Genomic DNA, 23,694 nt, shown 5'->3' with positions numbered 1-23,694 from the left:
AGTCTGTCAGTTTTACTTAACTTCCAGTCTTTTGGAGTTATTGACGGTGCATCACTGTGCCCTTTTTAGCATCTACCAGGCCACCTTCAGGAAGGAAGGTCTTTCCCCTTAAGAGTCCAGGGAGTAGAAGTTTCTAGCTTTACGTAGGGTGAGTCTCTCAAAATATTGGGATGATGGTTTCCGTCCTCAACTCTCGCTGGATGCAGCCATCCGCAGCATGAATTTGGAGAAAGGACCACATGTTAATCAATTAACATGATCTTAGGGGCCACTCAGTTTAGCTCCAATTATCCCAATGGGTGAGTGTTAAACACAAAATTAAAACATTGAGGGATGCTGGGAAATTTGAAATAGAAACATCACAAGGCAGGCAGTTTCTGTGGAGGAAGAAACAAAGTTAACACATCAGATCAAGGAACTTTCATCAAATTGCAAAATCTTAGAGACATGGCAATGCATGCTTGTGAAGTCCATTTCTGGATTAGTTCAAGTTTTGAATGAATTATAAGCAGGTACAGAGGCAGGAGGAGGAGGGTCGGTACACAAGCGAAGATGGTAATGGGACGGGATTGATCATGGGGAGACGTTAATTATTACCTGTATTTGAATTCACTGGAGGTCAGTCTCTATATTCATGTTTTAATTCCAGATCTTTGGGGCAGTGTTTTAATGCTAAAGAGTAAAATAAATATGTCCATATGTTACAAACAGTATTCTATTTTTGCTTTGTGTTTTTAGGCACTCATGCTCAACTCAGCCTCCTGCATTCGCTGAAAAGAGCAAACTACAATTTGCCAATTGTAGTGACAGATGGTGGGAACCCCCCTTTGACCAACAGCACAGATGTTTTAGTCCAAGTCTGTTCCTGCAAGAAGAACAAAATGGATTGCAGTACAGCCAACTCTCTTCACACCAGCACCAAACTCCTCTTGATTTCTGTCATCACATTGTTCTGTGAGTTTCCTTCAATAATTTCTTTGTCTCAGGCAATCTTTCATCAATGGTATCTTTTATTATTTCTTCCATTTATTTGGGTTCAATTTTAGATCTATTCTGAGTCATTTCTATTCACAAGTCATGCTTAATGTAGGCTGCGGACATCAGAAGGGGTGGCACAGTTAGTGCAGCAATTAGAGGTGCCCAGGTGTGACTCTGGTGTGGCCTCAATTTGATTCTGACCACAAATGTATTCTGTTTTGAGTTTGTCCACTCTCCCCGAAATCACTGTGCTCTGATTTACTCTCGCATATCAATTAGAGGAAATAGGACTGAGCATAGAACACTCCTGCAAAGTACAGGCCCTTTGGCCATCGTTGTTGTGATGACCCATGTATTACTCAAAAAAAATTCTAAACCTTCCCTACACCGTAACCCTCTATTCTTCTTCCAGCCATGTGCCTGTCTAAGAGTCTCTTAAATACCCCTAAAGTTCCAGCCTCCACCACCATCCCTGGCAAATCATTCCAGGCCCCCACAACTCCCTGTGTAAAAAACTTACCCCTCACCCTCCCTCCCTTCACCTTTTACACATGTCCTCTGATGTTTGCTATTCCTGCCCCTGGCTGTCAACCCTATCTATGTCTTAATCTTATAGACCTCTATTCAGTCTCCTCTCATCCTTCTACACTCTAAAGAAAAAAGTCCTAGTTCTGCTAACCTTCCCTCATTAAATTCATTTTCCAATCCAGACAACATTCTGGTAAATCTCCTCTGTACCCTCTCCACAGCTTCCACATCTTCTTATAATGAGGTGAACAGAACTGAACACAATACTCTAAAGTGTTGTGCTCACCAGAGATTAGTACACTTGCAACATGACCTCTCAACTCCTGAACTCAATCCCCTTATTAATGAAGAACCTCCCCTGTGGCCAGAGGACCTAAAGATCATAGCCATAGCCCCAGCTATCCCTTTCCTCACTTCCCACAGCAGTCTGGGGTATGTTGCATCTGATCCTGGGGACTTATCAATTGTAATATTTTTAAGAAGATCCAAGACTTATTCTTTCTTAATCTCAACATTGTCCAACATCCAAGTCTTTTCTATTCTGACCTCACCCAGATCCAAATCCTTTTCTCTTATGAATACTGAAGCAAATTATTCATTTAGGACAGTGGTTCTCAAATTTTTTTCTTTCCACTCACATATCACTTTAAGTATTCCTTAAGACATAGGGTGCTCTGGGATTAGTAAGGGATTGCTTAAGGTGGTTTATGGGTAGAAAGAAAAAGGTTGAAAACCACTGTTTTAATTGTACCTAACTGACTCATTATGTGCATGGTTTCATAACTCCAAAGGAAATGGACCAATGAAAATTTTTCTCAAGTAAAATATTTCAATAACAATTGGGTCTAGAGCAGTGATTCTCAACTTTCCCTTCCCACCCACATCCCACGTTACACAATCCCTTACTAATCCCAGAGCACCTATGGCATAGGGATTACTTAAAATGGTATGACAGTGGAAAGAAAAAAGTTTAGAACGACTGGTTTTAGGTCTTTCCAACCTCCTCTGTCTCCAGGTACATGTTGCCTCCATTATCTTTTAGTGGCCCCATCTTCATTCTCGTCATCCTGTTCTTCACATACGCCTGGAATGGTTTGGGATTCTCTTTAATCCTACTTCCCAAGGCCTTCTCCTGCCCCCTTCCAGCTGTCCTAAGACCTTTCTTAAGCTCCTTCTTGGCTACAGTACACTTTTTATAAGCCCTTCCTAAATCTAATGTATAGTTCCTTCTTCCTCTCGACTAGCTGCCTCACCTGCTTCCTCAATTATGGTTCCCTATTCCTACCATCTTTTCCCTGCCCCACTTGGACAAACATCCTGAACCTAGCACAAGTGGGCCCTAAACTTCCTCCTTTTTAGTTCTGGACTTTCACCTTTGAACATCTGTTTCCACTTTACTCTCGTTAGATCCTGCCTCATCCCATCGTGTAATTAGCCCTTCCCCAATTAAACACTTACTCATTTTTTCTGCTTTTATCCACATCCATAGCTATGCTAAAGCTCAGGGAGTTGTGGTCATTCTCTCCAAAGTGCTCCCCCACTCAAAGGGGTCCAACACCTGACCAGGTTCATTACCCAGAATTAGATCCAGTATGACCTCTCCTCTCATCGACTGGTCCACATAATGTGTCAGGAATCCTTCTTGAACACACCTGACAAATTCAGTCCTACCCATCCCTCTTGCAGTCAGTAAGTGCCAATCAATATTAGGGAAGGTGAAGTCACCCACAACTACAACTCTGCATTGTCTGCCCTATTCCAAAATCTACCTGCTTATCTGTTCCTTGGTGTCCTGAGGGCAATTTGGGGCTTAGAGATGACTCCCAGCACAGTGATAGCTCCTTTCCTATATCTGACTTCCACCCACACCGACTCAGTGGACACTCCCTCTGCAGCGTCCTTGCTAACTATATTCATGATACTCTGCCTGACCAGTAATGCTGCTCCTTCCCCCCGCCCCACCCCTCTCTTACTTCCTATCCTATTCTTTTTGAAACACCTTTAACCTTTAAATTGCCCTTGGCTCCCTTTTTAAACACACTCACTACAGCTCTCCCGAGTCCGAAGCTCCGAGCCTCTGAAGACTGATTTGGAAAACTGTGAGAATAGGCATTTTCTGTACTCTCATTCTTGATCACCACCTTAGTCATGAGAAGTAAAAAAAAAATGAAGGTCTATGCTCATCTAACTCAATGCACTTCTCCATCATCTTTCTGAATGGTAGAACAAACAGGAGGGACTAAGCAGCCGACTCTCAACCTAGAAGAGACAGGAGGGACTAGGCGGTCGACTCTCAACCAAGAACAGACAGAAGGAACTACACAGCCGACTCTCAACCTAGAACAGACAGGAGGGACTAGTTAGCTGACCCTCAACCTAGAACAGACAGGAGGGACTAGGCAGCTGATTCTCAACCTAGAACAGACAGGAGGGACTAGGCAGCCGACCCTCAACCTAGAACAGACAGGAGGGACTAGGCAGCCGACCTTCAACCTAGAACAGACAGGAGGGACTTGGCAGCCGACCCTCAACCTAGAACAGACAGGAGGGACTAGGCAGCCGACCCTCAACCTAGAACAGACAGGAGGGACTAGGCAGCCAACCCTCAACCTAGAACAGACAGGAAGGAGTAGGCAGCCGACCTTCAACCTAGAACAGACAGGAGGGACTAGGGAGTCAACCCTCAACCTAGAACAGACAGGAAGGACGAGGCTGCCAACTCTCAACCAAATGTTCCTCAAAAATGTGTCTTTTCGACATTCTATCCACTGTTCTTTTGAAAATGTATTTCAGTGATATGTCACCTAAATTTATGGCTACGTTTCACATTTGCCTAATAATTTAATCTGAAGAGGTAAATTTGAAATTTTATAGGTCAACCATGGTAAACAGAGAATGTCGATATTTATTCTTGTGCTTTAAATGTTCATTACATCTTGTGAGAGAATCATATGCTGAAGATTACTGTTGGGATTATAAATTGATTGGTTATTGCATTCATTGTGAATTCCTTCTAATTGGAGTTCATGAGCACAGGAAAATGTAATCCACAAACCTCCACGAACCATGCACCACTGTCCACGATCCATGCACCACTGTCCACGATCCATACCTGATTCAATGGATTCAAGTTGGAAACTTGAATAATTCATTTTGATACTATGTTTTATTGGTTATATTAATTTCCTTCTATTATACTTTTGATTTTCCCTCCTGCATTATACATCCCACAATGTATAAAAATCATTGTTTTGCTAAATTAAATATTCTGCCATCAAGACAAAGCTGGAAAACTTTGCCATTTCTTTGACTATTATAACTGCAAAAAGGGAAATGACATTTGATACACGGGGATGCGTTGTTTAACATCCATTCAGACAATGTGCGACCACATATTCGACAGGGGAACCACAATTATTCAGTAACCGCGAGCGAGTCCACAGCAATATAGAAAATGAGATCATTAGTTACATGAAATTGTATACTGCTTCCCCAAACTGATCCCACTGCCCCACTCTCTCCACACAGCCCGTGTCAGTCCCCAAACTGATCCCATTGTCCCGCTGTCTCCCCATAGAACCGTGTCAGTCCACACACAGATCCCACTGCCCCACTCTCTCGCCACAGCCCCATGTCATAACCCACACTGATCCCACTGACCCAATCTCTCCCCAAAGCCCTGTATCAGTCCCCACACTGATCCCACTGCCCCACTTTGTCCACTCAGCCCCATGTCAGTCTCCACACTGAACCCACTGCCCCACTCTCACCCCACAGCCCCATGTCAGTCCCCACATTGATCCCATTGCCACACTCTCTCCCCAAAGCAGTGTCAGTCTCCACACTGATCCTACTGCCTCACTCTCTCCACTCAGCTCAGTGTCAGTCCCCACACTGATCACACTGCCCCACCCTCTCTACAAAGCGCCATGTCAGTCTCGACACTGAACCCACTGCCCTACTCTCTCCCTAAAGCCCCGTGTCGGTCCCCACACTGATCCCATTGCCCTATTCTCTTCCCACAGCCCCGTGTCAGTCCCCACACTGATCCCACTGCCCCACCCTCTCCCCAAAGCCACGTGTCAGTCTCCACACTGATCCCACTGCTCCACTCTCTCCCCAAGCCCATGTCAGTCACCAAACCGATCCCACTTCCCCACTCTCTCTCCACAGTCTGTGTCAGACCCCACACTGATCCCACTGACCCACTCTCTCTCCACAGCCTGTGTCAGACCCCACACTGATCCCACTGACCCACTCTCTCCCCAAATCCCCATGTCAATCACCAAACTGATCCCACTGCCCAGCTCTCTACCCGCAGCCCCACGTCAATCCCCACACTGATCCCACTGACCCACCCTCTCCCCAAATCCCCATGTCAGTTCCCACACTGATCCCATTCCCTCACTCTCTCCCAAAAGCCTGTTTCTATCCCCAAACTGATCCCACTGACACACTCTCTCACCAGAACCCCGTGTCAATCCCCACACCTGATACCACTGCCCTGTTCTCTGCCCAAAGCCCTGTATCAGTTCCCAAACTGATGCCACTGCCCCACTCTCTTGCCACAGTCTCGTGTCAGTCCCCAAACTGATCACACTGCTCCACTCTCTCCCCAAAGCCGTGTGTCAGGCTCCACGCTGATCCCACTGCCCCACTCTCTCCGTAAAATGCCATGTCATTCCCACTCTGATCCCACAGCCCCACTCTCTCCGCAAAGCGCCATGTCCGTCCCCACACTGATCCCACTGCCCCACTCTCTCCCCACAGCCCTGTGTCAGTCCCCACACTGATTCCTACTTACAAATAAAAAGTTTACAGGTACACTACAGTATCCCATGTAGCTTTGCTAAGTATATAATATGGTGTTCACATAACGTCCACATCACATAACATCCAGTTTCACACCATGTATCATGGACATTAAGCAGCACATAAACCTATATTTAAATATAGTTATTATGAATCAAAACTGTGTAAATTCAAGATTTATTGTGTTGTTGCCGTCTAAAAAAACGTTAAACAGATTGGATCGATAGTCTTTTGAGATTTGAAGAATGAAACATTTAAGATTCTGTGGTGAGTTGACAGGGTGGATATTGAGAGAATCTTTCCCCAGCTGGTAATTGTAGAAATGGTAAGTTTTATCTCGGGATAAGGCATCAGTCGCTTGAGACTCGAGTGACGATTAATTTCTTTTCTCAAAAAGTTGTGTTCTTTGGATTTCTTTGTGGAGAGAGCTATGGATTTTGGGGGATTAATTGTGTTCATGCTGTGAGACGTTTTTGGATAAATGGGTTATTGGCAGGTCAGAGATCAGATCAGTCATGATCTTGTTGACGGACAGAGCAAAGTGGTTCTCTGCTGCTCAGTTATTTTTCTTGATGTAAATATTTATAATTTATTTCTCTGAGCATTTTAAAATGTTTATTATGTTACAGCCATTTACTGCCAATAGAGTAAACCATCCACAACATAAATGCTTGCAAAGAAATTGTATAAAATCCCTGGTATCCAGCACCTATGGGGATTGTTAGATGCCAGATAAGTGAATTTGCCATTTCCTTGAGATTTTGTGTTGTGTGGATTGGTAAACTAGGTGCCAATTTTTTATATTTTTTACCTATTTATTTTCTGCCATTACTTTTCTGGTTGCTTGAGGCTGCCGGTTGCTTGAATTCTGGATCATGGGGATTTTACTCTATTCTGGTTTCTTTTTCTGTATTTCCCAATTTTATTTAATTACCTGTAATTAAATTCCCCAACCATTGTGTTGGAATTCAATCATAATCTCTACTTCGCACCCTCTACCTGACATTCCAGTAACTTAACTTATGTGCAACCATTACGCTTAAGGGTGGTTGGGAATTCCATTGAACAGGCACCATCATCTTTCGAGATCAGGCCTTTGCCACAGAGTTCCCTGGACACGAAAATGTAGAGAGTTGTGTTGGAAGCTCAGCACATCATGCAAACCTGTCTCCCCTCCATCTACACTTCCTGCTTCTTGGGAAAGCAGCCAATTTATTGAAAGACCATCACACCTGGTCACACCTTCTTCTCTAAAATACATAGGTTTGAAAACACACACCACCAGATTCAAAGACAATTTCATTCCTGCTGTTATAAGAGAATTAACTGGACCTCTCATGAAGAAAGGGATGGCGCCCTGCACTGTTTAAACTGCACTTTATCTCTGGAACATGATGCACTTTTTTTGCATTACTTATATACTTATTTAAAAGTTGACTTGCCTGGATAGCATCTTAGATAATGTTTTTCACTGTATCTTGATACAGATGACAATAAACAAATCAGTTATATTCATTGATCACAAAAGCCATATAAATAATTTGAGTAAATGATTCATTTAGGGCAAATCTATTTTATACTTAAAAGCTAGGGAACCAATCATTCAAAGCTGTGCTGGATTTGTCAACATTATAATACATTGAAGAGTCACCAGTCACTTAAATTACTGAGAAAAACAACAATAGAGAAAGACCAATATAATTGATTTGGAATGGAAATAAAGCTTCACAAATCCCTATTTTATCCAGCATGTTAACACTTTTCAAATACTGATCACAGCCAATACCTTCTGTAATTTTGTGATTAACATCCAGCACTTAATGGATTGACAGCAACAAAACATTGGAAATCTTGCCTAAAAGAGAACCGTGACATTTGCAGTTATCTGAATCCCTCGCTGGGCTTGAGTAGTGATATCAGAGTATGACATTTGAAATGCCTGATTCATGTTCATGAAGTTGGAAAAATACTACAAATGTTAGTTACCATAGTGATGTAGTTGAGATGTTCTGTCTAGTATGGCATCTTAATTCATGATAACTGGAATAACAAGGCCCACTGCAAAATAATATACATTTTCTCAGCTAATATATCACCAAGAATGAAAGGACATGCACCATTAGCATTCCGCCATTATGCTTTTCCAGTATTAGTTTGAGGAATCAACTTGGTTTATTGGTGGGACAAATGGGCTGCAGGTAAGGGTCCTTACTCCAGAATAAATCCCATCCAGTATTGTACCACATTTACCTGATTCCTGCACATTCACTGCACCCAGGTAGATCACCAGCCATGTATCTAACCACAGGGTGATGGCCTGGTTGTTGGTTAAACTGGAGTAACGCTGTGTTTTTCTGTCCAGGGCACACCTGAGAAGTACTTCACCACACAGGGGTGATGTCAGTATGTGGCTGTACAGGAACGATTTGGCGAGAGAAGCAGCTAGTTCAAGAACACAAGTCTTTTCCGGCCATCTTCAAATTTTAAATAAAAAATATAATATATATATTTAAATTCCATCTCACTCTCTCTCTCTCTCTCTCTCTTTCTTTCTATATATGTATGTGTATGTATATATTTACAGTATATATACAGGTAGTCCCCAACTTAACGGGGACCGAAGGATTGGTTGTAACTCGGGTTGGTCACAAGTCGGATTCGCTCCACCGCACATACCTGAGATCATGCGACATTCAACAAATGAACCTTGAATGGGGACCTCGGGCTGCCGCAGAGAATGGAGAGGGGAGACTTTGAGCTTCCGGCGGGAGTGGAGACCACTGTGTATAGAACTTTTAATAAAAATAGTTTTAATAATTATTTTTTAAAATTCTGGTCATATGTGTGGGTGGATGTAACTTGTGTCGGCCAGAAGTTGAGGACCACGTACAGACACATACACAGTATATAGACAGAGGGAGAGAGAGAAAGAGATTTTAATTTAAAGTTTGTTTTGGTATTCACAATAAATGCATGCATGTTAAATTCCAGTGTATGGTGTTCTCAGCCATTTTTCAAACAATTGATAGCACTTGAACAAAGCAATTGAAATATGCAGATTAATATTTATTTGTGTTACTTCTTAAATGACTGGATTAATGGCCAGGCCTCCGGATGACTAAGCCCACCATGGGAGATGAGAAAATTAAACTCAATTAACTGGATAATTCTAAAATTTAAAATAAAAGTTCATTTCATTGAAGGTGAGACCATTTATTGGTTTGTTAATTTCCTGTGAGGAAACAAATCTGTGTGAGACCTGCGAGTGAGTAGCAAAGTTTCATCAAATCTTTTATCAAATGTGCAACATCTGCAGATATTTTGAAAGTTTCAATTTGTTATCATCACCTGTAAGTCAACCCAGATACAATGTTGTGCTGGGTATTTAGCTTAAATTTGGGGAAATTTTGTTTGGGCAATAAATGATGGAAATATCAGTGGTGTTCACATATTGTGAATGTATAAATTAAAAATTTGGATGGAACACCTGCCTTCATTTGACCCATTTTACTCTATTTTTATTCTATACCTATTCTGCCGAGGTATCCCTTCAAATGTTTCTTAAACATTGCAGTAGTACCTGGCAGGTGAGGGGAGGGGGGGTGGGGGGGCGGGGAGGAGGGGAGATGACTGAATCAAATGCATGCAATTATGACAGGCAATAATAGGGCAGATAATCAAAATCCTACTTTTCTGTGATGGTAGAGGTGTCAAAAACAAGATGACCTGAATTTTTAAAGGTGATTTTTTTTACAGACAGTGAATGGGAAACAAGATCAGCCCCAATTTAATAATCAGGCAAAGCAGGCTTCCTGGTCCATAAAGCCCCATTCTGCTTCTGTTCCTTGCAAACTCATGGTCGACAGGATTTTTACTTTTTGACAGCAAGTTAGAGAGAGATTTTATTCAGTTCCGCCAATCAACTTATCAGCTCAACTGGATGTTCTATCATTAAAATGTGATTTGCCATTAGAGACATTTTAGGGCTAATCAAACATCCAAATTGGAAGCACACAGATCTTTCTGAGAATAATAAAAGCCAAAAAAAACGAAATAAGCCAGGAATTTGTGGAAAGGTGAACTGTTAACTTTTCAGGTCTAGGACCCTGAATCATAACTGAAAAAAATAAACAAGTTAGTCTTGGAGATTATAGATTTAGAAGGGATAGAAAGGAATAAAGCCACAGGAAACAAAGCAGATACTTTTAAAATTAGAGGTTAATGTAAGTGGAAGCCACTATAGATTAAGATTAGTAGAGTTGATGGTAAATGTAGTTAATGCAGAGACATTTCTATGTTTTTGATGACAAAGGCTTTATGAAGAGTGGAACGAGATGGTTTAATGAATATTACATTGCAGTAAAATCCTTGGTATCCAGCTCCAATAGGGTTTGGAAGAAGCCTATTAAGAAAATTTGAGAAGAGAATTTGCCAGTTGCTTGAGGCTGTGTGCTGTGTGGATTAACCAGCTGAACGCTGGGGTGGGGGAGGGGGCACTGTGCTGATATGTTTCCTCCATTGTATCTAGTTACCATTGTTGGTTGTATATATGGAGCTGGCCGGCCCATGGATGACTCATACCCTATGACTCCTCCCCCATGGTGCTGGGTCATAAAGGTCGAGCCACCTTTCCCTTGCCGCCATTCCTATCCTGGGATTCGGGCCAGCAAGGTTCTTTTGTATATTAAAGCCTATCGTTTCCTCAGCTTGTCTCTGTGGTTACTGGTAGTGCCCTACAGGTACCAAATTTAAATTTTCGTATTGTTTACTTATTAATTTTCTGCAGATTTTTGCCAGCTGCTTGAGGCTGACTCTTGCTTCAATTCCGGATAATGGGGATTTTACTGTAAAATAGTAAGGATTAGAATTAGTAAGATATGGTTCACCAATAAGCACTTCACTAGAGTTTATTGTCTTTGTCTTCAATCATGTAACCTTGCTGGACATTATTTCTGAATTACTCTTTTGTATTTCCCAGGCCTGTAACCAGCACTGGTGTCTGAAGCTGCCCACGGAGTTGCTGTGGCAACAAGAGGGGAAGAAAGCCAAATCTGAAGATTTTGCAGTATTTACAGTTGCTCAAGTTCTAAACCTCCTTGCTCCAAGCACGCTTTAATTTGTACCTTCACTTGTCTACAGTCAACGACAGCCTCTGACCTTAACTAGCTTCCAACTTCATCAACATGTATTGCTTTGCATTTCCTCGACTATCCATGCAGAAGACATGAAGATAGAATACACAATTAACCCAGAATCCTGCTCAACAATATTTAAATGTTAATAGCACTTAAAAGAAGGCTATTTTATTAAAACCAAACATTTTATACAGGAGACACTATTTGGAAGCTAAGTAAGACATGCTGTTGATTCTTGTAAGGCAAATTATTCTCTGTGTGTCAAGGAAGATTTAAGACAAATTGTTCTTTGTGTCAAGGAAGTTAAACATAGATTGTGTGAAAGTGGTAAATATTGCTGTACATGCCTTTTATTTCCTCATTTCCTTTTTCAACCAGTATGTTTGGGCAGAATTAAATTCAGTAACCTCTATACTGCCACATACAGGATTGTATCAGGTATTATGTTAAGATGACACAAATCTGCCATCAGTAACCACATTTAAACTAAAGGTTTGCATGTCTTCAAATTGGGAATAGCAGAAAATGGCAGAGAAAAGTGCAATATGTTTTCTTCCAGATTAAGCCAAGACTCTGACAATTAGCTATCGAGTGGGTTAAGAACTGAGCTGAAATTTGTCACTGCAGTTGGAATGTTCCATGCTAAATGATTCTGCATCAGTGTGAGCTTTGTGATATATTCTAGGTGGAAATGATCATTAAGGAATTCCTCATATAATTCATTATTTTGTAGCTTTGCAAGTTGCAAGGGTTAAATTGTTAACATACATTGATTTCTGATCCACCATCTTTTGAAAATTGGCAGCGAGGTCGCCCTTTAAATCCATTAGTCTTGGTATTACGGCAGGTTTTTTGAAATGCACGCCAGCCATCCAGGCAATCCAGTCATCTGCTATCTCCTTTCTTTGTCCTAAGTACCTGTTTTAATGATATTAATTGTCAACACCTTGTATCATCTGAATTATTCTTTTAAACGTAAAACCCAGCCTGCAGGTCTGCGATGCTCACCAGCTCTATTTAAACTACAAGTCTGCAAAATACATATATTTCAAACAGAACAAATAGGTGTAACTCTCTAGTGAACATATATAAAATCTGATGCTGGAGAAGGTGCATCCAAATTAACTGTTTTAAGCCTCCTTTTTAAATCTAAAGTCATGGATGGATTTTAAGATCATTGCAAGGTTTTTTTTAACCAATGTATAGCTGTTTCTATCTCTGTCTCTCTCTCTGTCTCTCTCTCTCTCTCTCTCTCTCTCTCTCTCTTACATAATGATTTCACAGCTGTGAGTGCTGGTTATGACCACTGTCAAGATAAATAATTCACAGGTTTTGGTTGAAAGAAGCCTACTTTACAATAAAAAAAAACATTTGATGGTGCAAATATAGGTTCCTCCATTTAATGGCATTTTGTTCTGCATCACCTGCAAGGCAGAGATAACTACATTTCTTCAAAATAATTTTTGAACTTCCCTTTAAATAAAATGCCCCAAAATTCTGAATCTTTGTTATTTTCTGGGAACATGTTCTGAAATGCTCCACAAACATCAACCAGGAATTCTGCAGTTCAGAATATCATTAACGTTATCAGTGAAAAAAGAAGGAATAGGGCTGAACAACCCTTCAAGCTTACTTTTCGATTTAATCGAATTACAGATGTTCTTCTACCTCAACAAAACTAACCTGTTCTATCCTCACTTCCCTTGAGTATCCAAAAACCTATCTTTGCATGCGCTGAGAATGGTCCATAGATGAATGGGGAATGGTCAGGGGGGAGGATTCTCCAGATTCACAGCCCTTTGATGGAAAAACTATCTTTTCGTCCAAAACCTACGTAATTAAGCCCTAATCTGTGACTGGGTATGGTGATGACACAGGAGTAAAGCCAATTGGTTGGCAATCGAGAGAATTTAGTTCAAGATGTGGCAATGGCTGTTTATTATCTGGAATTGTTAGTTATGATGAGCGTAAAAACCATCCAATTCACTAACGTCCTTCAGAGGAGGAAAATATGCCATCCTTGCAAGACCTGGCTTACACGTAGTTCACTCTTAAAACCACTGAGCAAGCCATCAACTATTCAAGGGGCAATTATTGTCACACTTATATCTAAGTTTTTTGTCTAAGACCATGAGACCTGGTCTTATGGACAATACATGCTGCCCAGATCCAGAAAAATAAAATAAATTAATAAATGTAATAGATACCTCTGAAATATCCTTCAGAATTGTTGTGCCAAACCTCTTAAGAGAGTTATATGTTTTATCTCTCATTCTTTTGAGTTGTAGCTAATATAGATCTCTCAGGATATATAATCCCAATAACCAATCTACCTAAGCCAAATATAACCTTCCTAGAAATAAGAGGCAAAATTTTCTACCCCAGGTGTTGTCTCAACCAAGTTTCCTCCAATTACAGCAAGAATTCTTCTCTGACATGGTCTAACACAAAGCACAACCTTTAAGTGTACTGCATAGAATGTTATTGACAAAGAGATTGGTGACTGTATCTATTATGACATTTATGATTATTCTTTAGGCTTTGATGTGTTAATGCCTCTTAAAGCACTTGAATGTGAAATTGAGTCCCAAGATAAAAATTGCTCATTTGGTCACCTCAGTCTCAAAATTCACTCACTTGACTCTATTCCATGTGGTGAGACAGAGAAGGCCTTTGCAATATGGATTCTTATAGTTTGCCTGAGGTCTTGCCTCAGCTTCAAGAAGATGGCATATGATTAAATACTTGCTGCAAATCTACATTTATCTCCACCCCCATTCACTCATTCATGACCCAACATCTCTATATCTCAACCTTGGCCTCGCCCAACCAAACACAACCTTGAACATTCCTCTCCAAATATCATGGCCCACTCTCAAGGTTTCATTTGCCTCTCTCCCCTGTGACCTTATCCCATGACTTCTGACCCATGCTTTTCCAATAATGGAGCAAGTAGAGGAAAGATTTGTATCCTCATTAAGCACGAAAGGAATGCTGTGCCTTGGACATCATGAACATTGGGAGTATGTGACAGCGGGACCTTGCACTAAATATACACCAGCCCACTATAAATCATGTTGATATGCCTTTCTCCATGCTGAATATTTCTAGCACTCATTATACTCTGATCCTTCTGTCTATGCACTGTGTGTTTCCTTGTTGTGTGCTCTACCAGCAAAGTAGCTTCTCAGTTGATCATTGTCAAAGATGCCTTGACAATTCTGAATCCCAACATGTTCCATCCTCTCATTCTTTAGATTGTTTTGTGTTTTTACTAAAGTGTACAAATGATGTCTGTAATATTGTATCCACCATGCTTCTCCACTAACTGACAGTCCATAATTCTAATTAGCTTTGTTGTAAATTGCAACTCCCTTCCCACTTAACTGTTATTGGCAGATCTGAATGAATATCTTACTCTCTCTTCCCTCACAGGGCTCAATAATATTGGCTGTAATAACATTGATCCTGGTTTCGACCAACCTGAAAAAAGACTTCTGTAATCTGATTTTTTTTATCCAATGCTCAATGTTATTACCGTTTGAAACTCTCTGATAGAGTGTAATAACTTTTTGTATGCAATTGTTTTGCAACGCAGTGAATAAATTGGACAATATAAGATTCTAAGGTAAATTAAGGTAGAGCAGCAGCTTTACAAAACCAAAGTTTATGACATGGTCGAATGAACAGCATTGGAAGACACTTGACCTAAACTAAAGATCATAAGTAATGTGCTCCAATTTAGTTTAATATGAAGCTGGTTATAAATATGTTCTGTCTCTGGCACAAAATTCCTCTTAATTTGTTGAGTTGATGTTACAAGTTCCACTGATTGTAAACACATGCCAGTTCTCAGACTTTGGCAGTCAAGTGGTATTTGGAAAAGTTACACGCACCAGGTTTGTAGGCTACTACCCTGGATTTATTTCCTTTCATTTCAGTGGAAATAAGAATTGTAAAAGATGTGAAACACTTACCATCTGCATGACCGTTCTTACTCCACTCCCTGCCAATGTTAATTTGGTATCAAAAGAAAATATTACAATTTCTACTCTAGCTTTCAAAAATTGATTTTTTTATGTTGTGTTAATATTAACTCAAAATACAATAATGGTCTAATTGAGGATTCAAAATGACAACAATAAATAAATAAGTAGAGGCACTGAGTAAAATGAAAAGCTTGAGTATAAACCCTCAAAGTGATTGTCTCAAATTACCTTAGCACTTGTTTCTCCACTAAACACTTTGAGTATTCGTGTGTATTTAAGGATTGTTTTGTGGAAGAAATGAGACTGTGCATTCCTGGCAGTTTCTGTCCTATATGCAAGTGTATGGGACAGAAAATTAAATGATGAATGCTGATTGGCAGAAATCACTGAAAACCCCTTGTTCTCGATAACAGAGCTGCCCAATTTAGTTGTTGCAAGTTTGCAGTTAGGAATGAACAACTTTGTGAGAGTTGAACTGTCAGATGAAGCATCCTCGTGGTTCAAGAGAAAATGGAAAGATCTGAAATTTGGGTAAGTTGAAACAGTTTAAAAGTTCAGCATTTATTTTATCTTTGTCTTCACTTTCTTGCTGTATTTTAAGTCACTAGGGGCAGTCTGGCTCTGGAATACCTCGTATTAGCCCTTCCATAGGGCACCATGAATGAATTCACTTATTGGTCTCTAGCTGCTCTGCATTATATCAGTCTCTCTGGATCTCCTTTTGTGTTCCGATGCTTGTTCTGAGGATCAAATCGATAACAGAACTCAGATTGGGCTAAAACCTGTCCCACAGGTCAAACCCCCAATGTCTCAATTCAACCCATCGTCTTATAGTCATAGAAAGATTTGAAGGATTTTTTTCATTTCAAAATTACTAATGGTGCAAACAAATGATCCAAGTCTAGCTTGAGAAAAATGGTCTATTTGTAAAGATGCTTGTGGAGAATGTGAGAAGGCAGATGCTAAAGAGACAGTGAAAGACCCACACTCATTTCCCATCAAATATTTTATTTCATTTCTATTTCTTTTATATTAGTGGTCTTGCTCTTCATCTACTTGTGTTGTTTGCCATGTTAGATCATTCATTCTTCAAACATCAATGTAATGACTGAAAATCACTGAACAAATACAAAAATAAAACTGTATTTTGATCAAATTTAAGCTTACTGCATTGATTATCAAGTTTATGACTAGATCAGAATTGTTCATGCAAGCAAGTTATAAAGGGTATTGCAGTAATGTCTTTAAAATATTGATTTAAAATTATTAATTTGCTTGAATTTTTTAATGATGTGAGGCAGTTTGTGTGGTTAGGCCAGGATTTTCATGTCTGGGCCCAAAGGTTGTTTTCCAACAGACTGCTAGGATAAAAAAATCCTTTCCACCTTTCTGGTTCTCAGAGTCCTACATGAAATGAGTTTGAACCAGATTGTGGTGGGCAAGAGCGCATATCATAAAACTTCTCCTAATTTGGCACAGGGTTAGTAATAAATTGGCAATCTCGCTGAGAAAGACCACATGGATGACTGATGCAGGAAATTAAAAATGTCACTCTGCTGTGGTTGAAGCAGATTTGTATACTCTGAAAGCCTGCAGGAAGTTTTACACCGAACCTGATCAAACTACAATTTATTACTGATGTTAAATCCCGATAACTAATTGATGAAAATAGTATAAATATTCTCCTTCTTACCACAACGTAGGGTATGTTTTTAAAAGTTTTCATGTAAAACAAAGCCAACACAGTTGCTTTTCAGGGTTATTTTTAACACAAAAGCTATTACCTCCTGTCTGTGAGCCTGTGCTCCTTCCTCTCCCTGCCCCTCCCACCCCCAACATTTTGTTCAGGCACTTGCCTACATTTTGCTCATACCTTGATGAAGGCCTCAAACCTGAAATGTTGGTTATGTTTCTTCATCTTTGCTATATTAAGTTTACTGTTTGACCTGCAACGTGTTTTTACTTCAATCATGTAAAATGCAGATTTATATGTTTTACTCTTGTTTTTAATGCAGTTTATTAGCTTCCATCGGGAACCAGAGTTCCCAAAACCCTCATTAGAATAGCAATGAGTTATTCACAGATTGTTTAGCTATTAATGGAGGACATTGGATGGCTTCGTACTAATAATGAAAGGGCAATGTAATCTGACAGTTAGCTTAGTTAAAGCTGCAGTCTATCTAAGCTTTAAGCTTTGGAGGGAAGCAATAATTTGAGACAACCCCTTTGAGAACATATTTATAAATTGCAATTTTAAATAGACATGAGCAAAATATTTAAATTTGGAATTAAATCAGTCAAGGCAAACAGAACATGATGTGGCATTCTAGGAGTTTGAAATAGTATTTTATCAAATATATTTCCTCTTACTTAAATGTTATTTGTGTAATGAATTTCAGTATCTTTATTAGTGAATGTACAAATGCAAACTGATGCACATTACGTTTCAGATGCACATATTACATTTTGTTATTGAAAAATTATATATGTATATATATTTTTCTCTCAGTTGAAATGTTACTGCCCTAACCATCTCCAACCACTTCATTTTTAGTGCTTTGAACTTCAAGGAGAAATGTTCTTTTGCCAAATTGATCCACTCAAACATAGGTGCTGTTAATTAATTAAAGCATATTTGCGGAACTGCTTGCTGTTACCTAGCTGTAATAAATGTTACATTCATAAACATGATGTGATTGCAAAACCAAACTTGTATTTATTTGTGCGATGCTGAAATAAAGGAAGTCTGGGATTTTATTTTTCTGTGAACCATTGAACTTATTTCCACTAAATGTATTTTTTTTTGCAATGTAACCTATGGATTTGGAATCCACTTCTTAAGTATTGGGGGCAGGATTTCTGTGTCATCTGCTTAAATACTGATACATTTGACAAATTTACCTCTCAAAATAATTGTTACCTCCCTGCATTAGTCATTCCTGGACTACCCTTTAGCTTTTGCGTGGGATTTTCTGAAATCTAGCCCATAATTGCAGTTATAAAATTATTGTTTGCTCAAGACTGCAGTATCTGCAGTTAATATTGTTTCTGAAGGTGTTAGGTCACAGATCGAGCTTTTGACATGATATCTGCTTTAAACAAATCCAGTTTGTTTCCTTGGAGATTCAAGCAGCTGGAAATGTTTTGACACAAAATGCTGTACTTCCACAGATCTGCTTGACTGAATTAGTTCTTCCAGCAGTTTATATTTTGCTGGGCTAAATAAGTGGCTGCCTTCTGTGCTATAACTTTAGGTGATTAGATGGATGCTATTCACCCATGAACATTGGTTGAAATGTGCTTCCTCCTGACATCCAACTCATTCCAACCAAGAGAAACTTAGTGCATCTGTATCTGTGCAAGACAATATGTGAATATGATCACAGGAAAATAACATTTGGAAGCCGATAAGAAACCCAGAGATTTCTCCATTGCCTTTTACTAGAGTTTCAGTGCTGAATTTCCTCCAATAAATCCACAGGGGATTACATAATTGACCTCTGCTTTCAGACGTTGTAGGCCTTTAATTAAAATGCAAAATCCGGTTGTACAAAAACACCACAAACACACATACAGACATAATTCACATAGAGACAAATTATACATCTGCGCAGTACATATATACAAATATTAAATACCGTACACGTTAATGAACAAGATGGAATTTGAACCATAAAAATGTCACCCCTAAAATCAGAGGTCATCTTATACACTAAGTATAAAATCCGAATCTTAATATCCTGTGGTTCAAAGTGTCCCCCATGGCAATGGAGAACAGCATAAAACACTCACATAATTTCTACGGTCCTACCACTAAATATTTTCCCACTGAAACTTACATTTGGGAAGCTGGATTAATAATGTTATATTAAGACAATAAAAATATATTATAAACTTGTCTAACATATCTTAAAATAACAGCAGAGCAAACAAAGCTAACAGTCGCCATTTGCAACAGCTGACAAACAGTAAAACAAGCTGCCAGGGTCCCAGGGTGCATTCTGTTTATACTGTCTTGTTAGACCAGTATAGAGTATAATTTTATACATAAGTAAATCAATTTCAAGTAAATGGTGAAATTATACTCGACACCATGTTTGTTCCTGTAAAAGAACCAACGAGTAAGTGACTAGTATTTATGTTACAACAGCTGTGGACATTTGAAGCGTATTATGGGAGGTAATTAACACACAGTTGTCATTATTGAAGTGAATTGGCTAAATTGTAAATAACTGACTCTGTTGCACTTCACTGGGTCACTGAGATGGTTGGTAAACTCTCACCAGTAAGTGCCAGACTTGGGGTAGCGAGTATATCACAAAACCTTTTTAAGTGGAAATTCTGGGGTCATCTTATATACTGTTAGGTCTGCTTTGTTCATGAATGAGTGAGTCAAACACCAGACTGAGTCGAAATCAAGGTTCTTTGTTCTTTATTGCCGGATTGTAACACTTGCAACTAACAGTGTTAGTTGGAGAAGGCGCATTCTGCCGTTATCAGCAAGTGGTGTTTTTTTATACCTCAGGATACGTACTTAGTAAATTATCATACCATGACATTGTCCAATGAATAAACTGTTGCTATCCTTCTCTGTTAGTCTGCTGCACATCATTCTTGTTAGTGCAAAGCTTATCTTGAGTGTACAAGGTCACATCTGCATTCTGTTACTCCTTAGTACTGGGTGACTCCTTCTCCGGTCCCATCTCATGATGTTTTTACCTTACAATGAGTGAGTCAGACACCAGACTGAGTCGAAATCATGAACAAAGCAGACCTAACAATACCCAGTCACCTTATACACTGGCATATTCGGTAAATAAACATTATTGTTAAATAAATTGTAAAGTTACAGAGGGTTTATATGAGCAGTCCACGAGTCGTTCAGCAACCTCACTCATCATGCGAGGCAGCTTCTTTGAGATGAGAAATGGAGTTAACACTTTCAGGTGAAAGATCTTTCATTAGAATCTATGTTTATTCCAGATTTTTCCATCATTCTCACAGTTTTTAGATTTTCATTTCTCAGCCTTTAGATGAATTGAAACATCCCAGAGAAACAGACTGTTTGGTATTAGATTTGCTGCACCTTGCTAATCTCTCTCTATTCCAATTCTCTGTTTGTAATTTCATTTTAGTTTATCCAGAAGTATTTTTGGCAATTGTGTCTGTTTTTATTCCCCTTTAAAAATGTTTTAAGTCTTAACTATTGCTTCATTTTTCAAATCAAGTGATCATGTTGGAAATGAGCATGGACATCGATCCATCATCTTCGCTGCATGGGAGAAACCAAAGAATGTCATGGCTTCTCAAATGGACATAATGGAGTCCATCCTGTACAGATTCTGAAGCACCAAATAAAGAAATACTGCTATGATTTTTTTTACAAAAGACTCAGGAAATGTTAAAATAAATTTACATCAGAAGTGATACAACAGGAGATCTCTCAAGTATTTTTTTTATCCAGATAACTGAACAGTTAGGACTATGTGTGACTTCATCTATTTCCCCAATGTTCACTTTGTATTTTTTTCCGGGTTCAAACATGAAGAGTAATGATGATTTACCTTGAAATGTTTAATTTAATGCATTGTTTATGTTGTTTTGCAGTAATATACCCAATATTCTACAAGGAGGGTTTTACTTCTGACCATTGCAAAACTCTGAAATCTCTTCGAGGGAAGCCTATCCTGAAGAAATTCTTCTTTGCTCTCTGAAGGAGGTTCTGTGGGATTTCTTCTTACTGTTCCCCTTCTGTCTGCTCTCAAGCTACCTCCAGCCTTTGCAACCACACCTTCCCCTCTCCTGACCCATTTATTTGGATGCCTGCCAACATTTTTCCACACCTTGATGAAGGGTTCAAGCCTGAAATGTCAGTTATATATTTTATCTTTGCCATATAAAGGACACTGTTTCAACTGCTGAGTTTCTCCAGCTTTGTGTTTTACTCCTACAAGGAGTAGTTAGATGGTTGCCCAAGACATTTTAGTTTGTAGTTTTAGTAGATGTTCCAATATTATTTACATAACTGAGATAATTTCTTGTTTATGAATTATGATCTAGGATTTAACATCCTGACAAACAGATTGATTAATCCTTGGTTTGAAATATCAGCAAAAATATGACTCTTTTAACACTACATATCATTCAATGGGGAATTTCAGCTGCGATTATATGATCAAGGTCTGGTACGTCATTTGAATTAATACTTTATGATGCAGCCACAGGTATTACTAATTAAACAGTTTTTATGGTATGTTGATTTTCTGTTCCTGTTTCTTAAACCTTATGATTATAATTTTCCCTTTTCAAGGTTCATTTTCTTATAACAAATTAGATGCTTCAAGCTTGGAAAGATCTCAAAATTAATTTTTTTTTGAGTTGTAATTTATTTTTGTCCCTCAAGTTAAACTTCAATCCCATGTAATGGTATGAGAAATGAATGAGCTCATCTCTCAGTTTTGGACTCACTAAAGATGTCCAGAACTGCTCTGTGATAGATTATAGGTGTAGAATTGGTCAAGAGTAGATTTCAGAATTGACAGTCCAAATACATTAACCACTTACAAAAAAGCAGCCCGCCATAAACCTTGGAGAAAGATGAAAGGGCATTTCAATCTTCAGTTTTTGTCAGAAGGAATGGCCATTCATAAATCACTGATCTGATCGAGGGCCCTCTCTCTCTCTCTCTCTCTCTCTCTCTCTCTCTCTCTCTCTCTCTCTCTCTCTCTCTGCAAGGCATTCAAGGATATAATAATTTGCAACTATTCTATGCCGTCCAAAACAGGCCCTTTCGGCCGTTGAGGATATCCTGCCCCAAATACCCCAATTAACCTCCAAACCACATACACTGTTTGAAAGGTAGGAGGAAACTGGAAATCCTCGAAGAACCCCCGAAGACTCAGGGAGAATGTACAAACTCCTTACAGACAGTGCTGGATTCGAACCCTGTCCTAACCATTGCGCTAACTCTGCCATCAATTCAAGACCAAAGTGAGTTTGCTTTCATATTTATTTTTAAATGTACATTTATCATTAATTTGCCAATTTTCTGTTGATTAATTCTTTCCAAATGAAATAAAATCTATTAGGTGGCAATCACAGTGGCAGGCCATGATAAATTCCAATCACCTTTAGTCAACCCTGTATTGTACCTCCTGGTCTCTAGCACCAGATGAGCAGGAAACCTCCTGTCAATGGGGTATTGGACCAACAATAAAGGTAAAACGTAATCGTTCCAGTGGGATTAGTATGGACGAGCTTTTGATGGTCAGTTGGACATGGAGTTGTAGCGGGGGGGGGGGGGGGGTCGGTGCAAAAAGCCTGTATTTTTCTTGCTGCATATCTCTACAATGCTGAATGGGAAGCCCTAGTTGAAGCATGAAGACAACTGACGAAAGGACAATTGCATGACTATCTGTAATGGTGCTTTGGGGATGGGGGTGGGTAATGGAGGTGGAGGAAAGTCAAGGAATAGCATTCAGGTTTAAGCATGAATTCTGATGCAAATTCAATCCTTTCCTATGCAGTGGAAAATGGTTAAAGTGATCTCCTTAGAGTTTCTTGTAATGTGCTAGCATGTTAGTTTAAATTACTAATCAGATTATTTATAGCAATCCAAAATGTAAATTATGCATGGCTTGCGTGTATATTGGCTCGACTACACAAATACTCTTCATGGTGTGCATCTCAAACAGCTTCTGACAACCACGTCCAACCCCTGGCCTTTACATGTGGCGTAGTTCTTATGCCCTGCCGAGCTGTTCTCATTGGCAGGAGGAAGGGCAAAGGGGGGCCACTGGCGCCTTGAAACAAGTTGCTCCAAGCAGGTGGGGCATGTTAACCACGGATGGTAGCTCATCTAGGAGAGGGGAAACTCCGATTTCAAACCTTTGCTGCCTTGTGGTTACACCCCGCTCATGGGAAAAATCTGGAGTTGGAGTCCCAAAGGCAACTGACTGCTGTCCCCAGCACCAGCTTGGCAACTCCTGCGATGCTGCTGGCACCAAATTCTATCGACTTTCATCGATCCTTTAGACCTGTCATTAGCATGGAGAAGGCGATTCCACTGCATAGATGTGCCCTGGAGAGGCCACTCCATCTTCACTTTATAGTGTTTGAAAGTGACTACCAGAGGGGCAGGACCCCATCGTTGACCATAAGTGATGGAGGCCACACACATACATATTGAAAGCATCAATAAGAAAGATAAATTTAATTGAAGAGAACAATATAAGTAATTATCATAACTTAAC

At 39.6% G+C, this 23,694-nt stretch overlaps 1 protein-coding gene and 1 long non-coding RNA gene across 11 annotated transcripts in view; one reads left to right on the top strand and one right to left on the bottom strand.

Annotated features, from left to right (window-relative positions):
* Window positions 1-18,199, top strand: part of cdh13 (cadherin 13, H-cadherin (heart)) — an 813,941-nt gene extending 795,742 nt beyond the window's left edge. For 2 of the 10 annotated variants that reach the window (XM_069902206.1, XM_069902207.1), the window contains 2 exons: window positions 739-954; window positions 8,681-8,841. In XM_069902206.1, coding sequence (XP_069758307.1) covers window positions 739-954; window positions 8,681-8,691 — 227 coding nt within the window. In that variant the 3' untranslated portion in view covers window positions 8,692-8,841. Of the gene's footprint in view, window positions 1-738; window positions 955-3,730; window positions 4,752-8,680; window positions 8,846-11,296 lie in introns of those variants that run through there. The other 8 variants (XM_069902201.1, XM_069902200.1, XM_069902203.1 and 5 more) reach the window with 8 other exon arrangements.
* Window positions 535-13,918, bottom strand: LOC138745101 (uncharacterized). The gene is made up of 3 exons (XR_011346028.1): window positions 13,834-13,918; window positions 12,222-12,371; window positions 535-672 (listed from the first exon to the last, which is right to left on the bottom strand). It is a non-coding gene; the product is annotated as an uncharacterized lncRNA (long non-coding RNA).
* Window positions 18,200-23,694: the final 5,495 nt, after the last annotated feature.

This window comes from Narcine bancroftii, chromosome 10 (assembly GCF_036971445.1).
Source record: "Narcine bancroftii isolate sNarBan1 chromosome 10, sNarBan1.hap1, whole genome shotgun sequence".
In the NCBI taxonomy this organism is placed as follows: domain Eukaryota; kingdom Metazoa; phylum Chordata; class Chondrichthyes; order Torpediniformes; family Narcinidae; genus Narcine; species Narcine bancroftii.
Note: the sequence above shows the minus strand (reverse complement) of the source record. Positions and strands in the feature narration are given on the sequence as shown.